At 35.3% G+C, this 12,500-nt stretch overlaps 1 protein-coding gene across 1 annotated transcript in view; it reads left to right on the top strand.

The window, feature by feature from the left end:
* The window catches only part of LOC125030353 (zinc finger CCHC domain-containing protein 24-like), a 7,336-nt gene extending 2,537 nt beyond the window's left edge, over positions 1-4,799 (top strand). Inside the window, exon 3 of the mRNA XM_047620359.1 lies at positions 4,407-4,799. Within this exon, the coding sequence (XP_047476315.1) occupies positions 4,407-4,517 (111 nt within the window). The 3' untranslated portion in view covers positions 4,518-4,799. The remainder of the gene's footprint in view (positions 1-4,406) is intronic.
* Positions 4,800-12,500: the final 7,701 nt, after the last annotated feature.

Raw genomic sequence — 12,500 nt, 5'->3', positions numbered from 1 at the left:
TAAGCACCCCAGAAATGTGCCCGGTTCGCTCTCCAACCTTGCCTCCCAAGAAAAAAAAAAAAAAAAAAAAAATCGGACACTCGAGGCAGTAATGCTGAAGGTGGTTGGCATTGTGTTCATCACAACTTACACAGTGATTACATAGGCATGTCCTCTGACTCTCCCACCTGCCGGGCAGCTACCACATATTATCTTTTTACCAGCGTCGGTACTTATAGGTACGAGAGGTGGAGATGAAGCATGTATCCTCTGCTTGCAATGGGAGATGGTGGACGGAGAGGCGTCAGCAGTAGCAGGTAGTACAAGCATGCAGGCAGCTTTGACAAGAAGGTCCACCACATCATTAGCTGTTACTCTGACATGCGAGGGAATCCATAGGAAATGTATTACAAGTGCATGTCCAATGGCTGTGGCAAGATGGAGCAGTATGTGATTAACTAAGCCACAGGCTTCATGGTTGGGGAAGGAGAGGGAACAAAGGGCAGACTGCGAGTCACAAACAACCAGTCCATTGCTTCTGTTGCGTAGAAACAGGCTAACAGCACCTAGAAGCCCATCCAGTTCATCCTTCATACAGCGGTTCCAATGTAGAAGAGAACCCAGCACAGCCTGCACTACCATCCGTTTGTAATGAGCCGTCCACTTAGAGGGGGGGAGGGAAGGAAGGAATGGAAGACGTTACTTTAGCAGTGGCCTCCAAGGCTAATTGTTTATTTTTACATGGTAAGTCCCTCCTACAAGTGAATGTGCAGGAAATGGCTATAGGAGGAATCTGCAATAGGAGAGGACCATCGTCAATTTCCTCTTGGGAACATTAATATCCAATCTTCTAAGGTCTGCAAACATTTCTAATAGGAGCACAGCCACCACCTGGTTGGAGTTGTGGGTGATGAGAAAGAGGGTCAAGTGTCATTCTAAAAGATGCCTACATAATGTGGAGCAATTATGTTACATTGGCATAGATTCTTTCCGCTAAACGAGGAAGATGAAACTCTTGAATGTTTTCATTCCTAGTGGACTCTTCAAGAGTTGACTAAGAGCTGGAGAATGATAAAATCTATAAAGATATTTCTGGCCACAGGAATGGAGACCCCAGTAGTTATGTTGGCTAGCCAGCAGAGGGATTCAATTGTAATTCATTGCAGCTGCATTGGTAATCCAATAGGATGGACATGTATACGTTCTCGGGTGGTGGGAAGACGTGAAATAAGATACTGTGTGCAGAATGGTATAATGCTGGGGCCCACTAGAAATTCAGGTTGTGTTCGTAGGTTTTGTAGAGAGGAGGTCCTGCTTTTCTTCAGATGAGGTCACATGAAGAGGAAGATGTGTAAATGAATGAAGCGCTGCAAATTTTCCGGGACTTGGAGTGAATGGAGATGTCAACATCATAGCATGTGATTGTTGTTCCTTGGAGTAGGCAGAGCATTAATATTCATCCTACTATGGGCCAAATAGACAATGCAGTGACGAACCGTTCCTTCTCCAAGCTTAACCTCAAGAAGTTGAAAAATGGTACTGTTATCATCAGATGGACTGAGTAGTTGGTGTTGAATAGAGGAGTGGATATAAGTGATGAGCCCATTCCTAACATTATGAACATAAGAAACATAACCATTGAGGGAGAGATGTTTATCTGTGGAACTAATTTCCACAAGCTTTCTTTAGACAGGTTCAAGATTCCTTTGCCTTGGCAAACGGCGGATCTGAGCCTTTCGTTCAGGTGCGCTCTGACCAGAAGCAGAGGCCTCTGTAGATGTGGTGGCAGCTGTAGCTGTCGCTATTGAGGTCTCTGGAGCCTCGCCTGATGGCTCAAATGACCTTACTTTGGGAGGAGTCTCTTCAGTAGACCTCTCACTCCTATTCCACTTCTGGTGGCACTATCCACTAGAGGCAGTTTCTGGATCTGAAACTTCCTTTGAGGACTGAGGTCGAACTGTAGTGGCAAAATGAGTGGTCTAAGAAGTACTGGAAGATACGGGATGACAGAAAGGAGGTTGGGCTAGAACCGATGTTAAGAACTTTATCTGGCTGCTTTGCTTTCCCTCTGGAAAACCATTTCCTTACTCCTTATTACCAATACATCTCTTTCAAACTTGTACCTTATACATTGCCATCTTTGAAGTGATAGCAGACTGGACCTGGGCAGTTGTCGTCATCTCCTTGATGACCTGTTGTACTACACTTACCACACACACTTGGTAACAAATTTTCCTTAAAATGGCAAGTTGGTTCCATGCCCATAACCCTGGCAGTGGAAGCACTACATAGGGTTGGGTACACAAGGCTTTACCTTGCCAACTTAACGGATTCTGGAAGGGCTAGTGTTTCGAAGGTTAGAAGAAGAGCTGGTGTTGATTGTTCCACACCATCACCTTTCTTCTTAAACGCATTACGGCCTCTACCTTGACATTGTTAGTTCCTCTAACAGTTTCTCAGAAAACCTCCTCAGTCTCAGGGAAAGACAATTCCCTTGCATTAATTGAGTTTTTGTTTGAACATGTGACTTGGGGCCCCAGGAATGTTGCATATCACACAGATGGTCACTCATCTGATGACAAAACCTCAACTACCAGGCTACCATCTCGCTGTGGGTTGATCCGAGGATCAGATTGACACACCTCAACTATCTTGTGATGCACTTTAAAAATATATTTTCTTCTTACCTGGTCTGGGAGCTCGGGAAGCATTTTGATTCCCATGTTTACCCTTTGGAGGCTGGAAATGTTCCAGAGTAACATGTGATGTTCCAGAGAAAGAGCCAGTTCTTTGTAAATTTGCAGAACAAATATGAATTCTTCATTTCCTTACCTCCCCACCCACCACAGTGTGCAATGAGGAGTATATATTTCCTCATTACAGTGGTAATGAGGAAATATATACAGTCAGTGCCAGTGGTGATGGTAGTTGTGGAACCTATGCATTGCCGACTGATGCACCATCCCTTCTCATAGGCCGTTGTGCAACTGGAAGTGACCCCTCCCGTATGGGAAGCCCTCTTGTCCGGCCTATCTGGGCATTGGGCAATGTGCCTTTGGCAATGTGCCTACCGTTAGGGGGATGACCTAAGTGAGCGAGCGAAATGCTATGACCTGTCACTCCAGGATCAGCAATGTAGTAGATGAGGTATGCATCTATCACTTGAACTGGTCTGTATCTCTTTAGGGAGTGATTGTTGGGGTTCCCACTGGCATGGCTGTAGCTGTAGGTGAAATGGAGATCAAGGGGGAGGCCAGTAAGTTCCCCAGTCAGCCAAGAACCTGGCAGTCCTGAATTGCTGCTGTCATGGTATGCTGGAGGATCGGGGCTTATGCTCTGCGCATGTTCAGTGGCAAGCAATATTGGTTAGAGGGGCTTAGACACAGAACCCTTTTTTTTTACTTTTACAGGCTAAGTCCAAAACAAGTATTTAGCTAATTTCCCTCGGGGAAGCAGTAGATCTTTACATTGTTTTTAAACAGCAGTAGGTGTCTAGCAGGTCTGAATACAGAAAGGAACCGTGGAAAATAGGAGAACACACACTGAGACTTTGTTTACGTCTCCGCATGCAGGGAGAGAGGGGCCTGAGACTGAGAGGATGGGGGGGGGGGGGTTAGGAGGAAAAGAGAGATGAGTAAGAGAGAGAGATATATATATAAGGGAGGGGGGGGGGGGGAGACAGTAAAAGAGAAACAGAAAGAGAGAGTATCTGGACGTGGTAAGAGATACGGGTAAAATTAAAATTCAATCACGATGGTCGTTAGAACGACGTGGTAAGAATCTCCAACGTATCCGAGTCCTATTATATGGTATTGACTGCCGAACGATGAATGTTTTCCAAATTCATTCTGTACCTCTATGATATAAAGTTGCAGGTATAAAAATTTCAAATATAAACTGTTCACAATGGTTTGTTTATATAAACCTTTCAATAGGACAAGTAAATGCTTGTGATCATCGGAATTTTCCAATTATCTGATTTGGACGCGAAGCTCACTCGGTGGATATTATATGAAAACGAAATGTATCGACTGAATTTGAGAAATGCAATTGAAAGTTTTCACAGCCTTGCGGCGAAGAGTGAAGTGTATAAACAATAAAAGTTGCAGACTAGTTAGGTACCTTTATTTTTTTTAAGCTCTCATACTGTTTTGCATATGAAGTACTGTAATGGTTTTCTTTTTCATATGAGAATAAGAAAAAAATCCTTTTTTCAAAAAATTGTATGTCGTAGTATTTGTAGCAGTAGTCAATATGTAAACATAAGGTGGCACTTATATAAAAAAAAATACTTTAAATGCCTAATAGATCATTTATACTTATAAGACAAAAATAATGTTAGTCGTCTTGGTGTTTAGTCTCAGTGTAGCAATTAAACATTGCCTTGCTGAGCAAAAACAGTAACACAATTCTGGCTTCACCGACAGGTCAAGCGCGAGAAATCCGATAACCCACCGAAGGAAATCCGCCCCCACCCGCAAGAGATGTGTCAGAAGTGCAGACAGCTTGGCTTCTTTTGTGGTTCTAGAGTTGCCTAAAGAAACCCTCAAATCCACCCTACATCAACGTCAAAGATGAGAGAAAAATTTTTATCAAAGGATTTTGTGTGAGTGAGAGAGAGAGTGAGTAGAATGACCAGTGTAATCTGGAGAATGGAAGGATACATCACAAATAGAGAGAAACTTTAATGTAAGTCAGTGGAAGGAATATTCACATATTCAAAGTCGTTGTTTGTCTTCCAAAAAGAGAGTAATAAAAAACAAGATTTCTGACTATATTGTAAAATGTCTACCATTTTGATAATAAATATGATTTAAAAATCTTGTATATTTAACCAAATCTAGTAATAAAGCCTAAAAGGGTGAGATAATCTTTAAATTTATTTCATATTTAGAATCTCAAAGCAGTCTAAATGATGCAATAATAGTATGAGTTGAACAACAATGAGAATATATTTGACCGGTTTCGATAATATCCCCTTAACGATGGGTCACGTCTATAGACATGAAAACAAACTGCTCGAAATGATTTATAAACATTTAACAAAAATGACAAAAGTTTCGTTTATTGTTATCCATAATAAACATGCATATATATATATATATGTATGTATTTATATGTATATATACATATACATACACATACACATACATATATATCTATTATATATGTGTATACATATATGTTTATATTATTTATGTATATTTATATATTTTATATATATATGAGTATATATTATATATATATGTGTATATATATTATATATATGTATATATATATATTATATATGTGTATATATATTATATGTGTATATATATTATATATATATATATATTATAAATGTGTATATATATTATATGTGTATATATATTATATATATATATATTATATATGTGGGTATATATATTATATATGTGGGTATATATATTATATATATGTATATCATATATAAATATATATGTATATATATACATATAAATATATTATATATATAAATATTTTATATATATACACATATATATGATTTACATATATATTTATTTATGATATACATATATATATAATATATATACACATAAAGAATATATATACACATATTATACATACATATATAAAATATATATAAATATACATAAATAATATATACATATATATGTATACACATATAATATATAATATATATATGTATGTTTATGTATATGTAACTACATATATACACAGAATAGGCATATATAAATATATATACATACATATTATATAAGTATATATGTAATATATACATATACATACATATGTACAAATACATATACATATATATATACATATAAATATATATACATATATATAGACATACATACACTTATATATGTGTTTGTGTCTGTATATAAATATAATATATACATATATATACAGACAAACATATATGCTTATATGTATGTCTATATATATGTATACTTATATTTATGTATATATATGTATATGTATTTGTATATATGTATGTATATATTATATATACTTGTATAATATGTATGTATTTATAAATTTATATATGTATATATATTTATATTTATATATGCCTATTCTGTATATATATATATGCCTATTCTGTATATATATATATGTATATATACACATATGTTCGTGTATATATATATATTTATTAATTTATATATATATGTTTATATATATTTATGTATATATATGTTTATATTTATATGTATATATATGTAAGTATATTTATATGTATATTTATATGGATATATATATTTATATATATGCATACATTTATATGTGTATATATATTTATATGCATATATATATGTTTTATATATATTTATATATTATGTGTGTGTTTTATATATATTTATATATTATGTGTGTGTGTGTGTATTATATAGGTATGTACATAGATAGATAAATACTATATTTATCTATGTATATATATATATGAAAGGAAAACGGCCACAGTAAGAAATATAATTGAATTGTAACGTTTCGAACTCTTCTCGAGTTCCTCTTCAGTCGAATGATATACCAGAGTGGATCAGGAACTCGAGAAGAGTTCGAAACGTTACGATTCAATTTCATTTCTTACTGTGGCTGTTTTCCTTTCATCTTTGTGTACACGTTACTGTGTTTCTGTCGTGTGTGTGTGTGTGTGTGTGTGTTTGTTTACATTTACATATATACTTACATGTGTATATATGCGTATTTATTATTATATATACACATATACATACACACATACATATATTCATACATATACATATACATGTATATGTATATATGTGTGTTTATATGTATGTAATATACATGCATATATATATACATATATACACATACGTATATGTATACTTATATACATATACATGTATAGAAATATATATATACATTTATATATACACATTTAGTCGGAGTGACTGCCAAACAAGCCGATCTCAAATAGGGGGATGTTAAGCATTGGTCCGTGTATGACCCAATTGCCTTGCTAGTCGCGTCCACAGTAAGAGCAATCTATCAAGAGAAAGTAAGACGATATTGAGGATGAAACAGGGGCAGTTGAAGCCATCTCGAAATCTACAGGAAGGAGACCTTGTCCTCACTATTGAACAACATACTCCCAGGAATCAATGGAGGCTAGGTAGGGTGATAGAAGCTATAGCCAGTGAAGATGGTCCTGTGAGAAGAGCCCGAGTTCTGACTAGACAAATCGAGAAGTTTTGCCTCATGAAAGCATCACTATCAGAAGCAGCAGGATTACGCCAGGGATTACGCTTGTATATCACATATTTCATATCAGTGGATCAATTATTTCGAATGACACATATGCTGTAACACTGCGATTGAAGAGGGCTGTATGGTATACATTCAGCTACAAAAGCTGACCTGTCACACGTGTCTGTACGATTGGTTGTCCTATAGGAAGCGATATCAGCTTTTTGCATGATCAATGCTGTGAAATAATGAGATCGCGACCTAACCAATGGATTACATATGAGGTAGAATGTTACTTGACACTGTAGCCCCTACATATTTGAAGTGTGAGGGCAGTTCGAAAGGAACCTCCGTGCCGTCGAAACGCCCATAACATTCCGGGATCAGACCGTTAAGCTGATAGTCTGACTGTCACCACAATGCGCGTTTCCTTTCCTTCTATTTGCAATTTGTTCGACATGAATGCCACACACACACATACATACACACACACACACACACACACACACACACACACACACACACATACACACACACATGTATGCATATGTGTATGTATATATATGAATATATCTTATATATATATAAGTGTGTGTGTGTGTGTGTGTGTGTGTGTAGGTATACATATATAGATAGATAGATAGTATATTTATCTATGTGTATATTACATATATACATCTATATATATTGTATGCATGCATGTGTATATTATATATATTATATACACATACATTATATGTATACATATACATCTACATATATACACATGTATAAGTATATATATACATATATATAGATGGATATACGTGTGGGTATATATATAGATATACGTGTATATATATATACATACATACATATATGTATATATGTAAACATGTATATATGTACATATGTATATATATATATATAAACACAGACGCATATATATGTGTATGTGTATATGTTTGTGTGTAAATATACATTTATGTTTATATAAATATATATATAAATATATATATGTATATGCGTGTATATATGTATATACATATATATGTATTTATCTATATATATGTGTGTGTGTGTGTGTGTGTACATGTATATGTATATAATTATATATATATCTATATTATATTTATATTATATATATACACATACACTCATAAATTCGTTCATGGTGCTTCGATCTTTTGGATTGTTAAATAAATAAACAAAAGAAAAAGATTCCTAACATCAAAAAGAAACTGGAGGATGACATCACTCTGTTTACTTCCTCTATTTCTATTTTCGATTCTAAATATTTGTTATCCGTCAATAACCAAAATAGTGATAAGAAACTATGCAATGTTGTCTTCAGGCATAATAAGCTATCTAACAAGGAATTGGCCTAAACAGAAAGGTGGACAAGAATAAGGTTATCTTAAACTTTTCTGATAGAATATCAGATGAACAAAAGGAACCCCTTTCGGTTTTGATATTGTATGCCACCCAGTACCATTCCCCATACTCAATTCTTTCTTTGTTTTGAAAAAAATTTGCCACACCATTAAAAACTGTGTTTATAAAAAAAAAGATGCTGTGGCACATGACACTTACAAGAAATTCAAACAAAATATCAAGAGCAAACATAAACCACACCCCTTCCTTACACCCTTAAAAAAAATAAAAGATGATAATAACATCGCCATCACCAAACCAGATAAGGGTCGTGGTGTTGTTATCCTAAACAAAGAGGACTACCTTAATAATCTGTGTTAAGCCTCCAAATTTAAACCAATCATGTCTGACTACTACTCATCTACTGAAATTGGAAGACAAATTAAACACTCTTACGCCGGATAAGAACATCTATCGGTGATATCACTTACAACCTCCTAATTACATTCGGCTCAAAACCTGGTTTATTATATGGTCTTCTCAAAATTCATAAAATTGGTCAACCACTACGCCCCATCACTTCTGCTGTTGGAACCTTCAATTATAATGTTGCTAAAGTCTTAGTTAAGATCATCACTTCACTAACTACAAATGAATATACCATAGAAAACTCTTTCTCATTTATCCAAAAAAAATACTGCCCTTAAACCACTACGGCCTGTCACAATGGCTAGTTTTGACAGAGTCGTTATTTACTAATGTTCCTCTCAGTGAAACCACTAATATAATTATGAACAAAACTGCCTCATCACTCTTAAACTCGTATGGTCTGAATAAGACTATTTACAAGAAACTATTGGATATAGCTGCTCACAATTCAGTGTTTGCCTTTAATGATTCTATTTATACGCAAATAGACGGTGTAGCAATGGGATCACCACTTGGCCCTTGTTACGCCAATACCTTCCTTTGCTACCATGAACAAGCTTGGTTGGAATAACTGTCCTGTTAATTTCAAACCTATTTTACATCGTCGCTACATGGATGATACTCTCTTACTCCTTAACGCTCTCTCTCACATTAACCCTTTCCTCTCATACTTTAATTCACAACACCCCAATATGAGGTCCACTTGTGAAATTGAACAAAATAATAAACTATCATTTCTTGATAAAAGCATAAATTTTCGTAATAACTGCTTCTTCACTAGTGCCTACAGGAAACTTACATTCACTGGCCATGAACTTCATTATATCAGCTATATTCCTCATATTTACATGCTAAACAGCCTTACAACACTTATCAACCGGGCTTTCAACATCTTCAATTTTCTGTGTTAGAAATTCTACCCAAAACCTGTATCGACCACAGTCAACAAAGACATCAAATATATAAAACTTCCATAAATGGGCGGTCTTAGTTTTGATCTCAGAAAATCATGAAACAAAATTCTCAGACAATGCTATCTTCGTTTTTTTTTTTTTTTTTTTTCAATTCTAACACTATTTGATTTTTTTTTTTTTTTTTTTTTTTTTTTTTTTTTTAAGAAAAAAGAATAGTATGACTCTGAACTAAGTTAAAATGTGGTTTACCTGTTTACTTGTCCTAACTGTCAGGCTAGGTACGTGGGATCAGGACAGTCAATCAGGACAGGCCTACAGCTAAGAAAACCATCCTCCTCAGCAATTAGAGAGCACGCTCACCTCCACAATCACCCTTTTAACAATACTGATTTCAAAATTTTAACCTCTCACCTTAACATATTTGACCTGATCAAAGCAGAATCACTCCACATTCTAACTATGAAACCACAGTTAAACAACACTTCCACTGCAACCACCCTGTTTACCATGTAACCTGCCAACCACCCATTTAGTTACCACCTGTTTCTGGCTTCACTGACTTTTTTGTCTGTGGTTATTTAATGATTTTTCGTTTTTTTTTTTTTATTGTGTATTATTATTATTTGTTTAATGTACTGGAATTTATCTTTTTCGTTTTTGTTTATGCACACACACAGACACACACACACACATATGTGTGTGTGTGTGCGTGTGTGTGTGTGTGTGTATGCAGGTGTGCATATATACATACATAAACAAAAGCAGGAAAAAAATAAAACCCAGTACATTCAAAAAACAAAATAATACACAATAAAAAAAACACACGAAAAGTTATCAAATAACCACATCAGTGTTTATACATACACGTACGCAAATATAACTGATAAAGACACTGTTCTTATAATTCCAGTGTTCATTGTCTAATCGACGTATTACAAAACTAGAAACTTATTATAATAATCTTAGTAAAGTGTGTAACGTATTACAAGAGTTCACCATCCTTTGATATGTGGCAGCGGCTCCAAAATAAGAGTTCTGAAAGATGAAATGGTCTTCCACTTTCAGCATAGTGAAACTGCACTATCAAGCATTTAAAGGCACCTGTGCGTTTCTTTCTTTTCTTTTCTTTTTTAATAGCATTCAGCATTTACAGCAGAGCGAGTTTTTTTAACGAATGTGCAGCCAAAAATAACGTACATAAGCACACAAGCTCCCATGTCAGACGAAGATCAAACTTTGGACCCGAGTTTGTTTGATCATAAGAAGAGGAATGAATAGCAGTTTCTGTCACCCTAATTCTTTGTCCACTGAGAGCGCGAATTTGTGCAGCTGCTTACTGCCTCCACCTGAGCAGTACAGAGTAGAATCCTCAACTTCCTGTCTAAACGTCTTATGGAATGACTAACAGTAAGAGTATAATTAATAGAATGGCAAGTACAGTAACACACTGGGTACTCCCTGGATTCAAGTGAATATTCAAGAATATTTTTGCACTCTGCCTTTGTAAAATACCTTTATCCTCTCCTAAAGTATTCGAATGTCTTCAACTTTCCAAGAAATCCATAACCAGTGAAATCTAGACGTACATCAGCTGAACAGATAATTGATAGTGTCTCCTATACAAGGTCAGCGCTCCGCAACTCGAATTGTCGCCTTGGGCAATGATTATGCTTTAAATTCATGATTGTGAACTGCAGTATGGATTGTATATACTAACGATATAGATATACAATACGCACCTTTTCACGGTTAGAAAGTTAGAAATACTAAAATCAGAAATATATTTCTAAGAATTGTTAATGACATCCCCTACTAAGAGCGATATTCACATCATGATTATCTTCCTGGACAACACAGGTTCTAGTTGTTGCTTAGGAAGGACGTTGATCTGACTACCGAGGACTCCAGTACCTCCTAGAAACTTGTCAGAGGCGAGCCTTAAGGTAGCAGAGTATCACCAATGTCATTGCAATCTAGGCTTAAACCTCCCTTATTTCTGGGTTTGTCGAGTTTAGGTTTGCTGATGGCTCACATTTGCACTATATAACATAGACAACAGGAAAGATTGGGCTTAAGAGCAAAGAATCTTTGTGTCAGTACTTCTGTTGAGAATTGCTGTGAACCCTACATCGTCTTGTATGAATACTTTGTAAATAATTGGTGCTCAAGAGGGCTCTGGAAATATATTCTTGACCTGAAATGCCAGCATCCCTGCCACTAAGACAGATCACGATAGATTTATTGAAGCTTAACTTGCTTATTGTCGGTCAGCATCTTTATCTCTTGATATTGCATTATCATCCTCTTGTCTTCTCCATCCTCTCTTATTATTAAATTTTATATTTTTAATGTTTTATTGGTCTTCAGTGCTAGTAATTTTAATTAATTTGTGACCATTCGGGTGGTAATTGAACAAGCAGTAGTGTTTAACTGTTATCGGTATTTTTATCTTGATTTCCACTACATCCCTGAAAATTCCTAAATTTAAAAATATAAAATATAACTATCATCTGGGCTAAGAGTATCCATTCTTGAAGTACGACCAAATAATTTACTCCCCAAAGGACTTGATGCAAGATCTTGGTGTATATCTGATAGTTGTGTATTCAA

This window comes from Penaeus chinensis, chromosome 11, assembly GCF_019202785.1.
Source record: "Penaeus chinensis breed Huanghai No. 1 chromosome 11, ASM1920278v2, whole genome shotgun sequence".
NCBI classification, from domain to species: domain Eukaryota; kingdom Metazoa; phylum Arthropoda; class Malacostraca; order Decapoda; family Penaeidae; genus Penaeus; species Penaeus chinensis.
The sequence above is the reverse complement of the archived record's forward strand: the minus strand, read 5'-3'. Positions and strand labels throughout refer to the sequence as shown.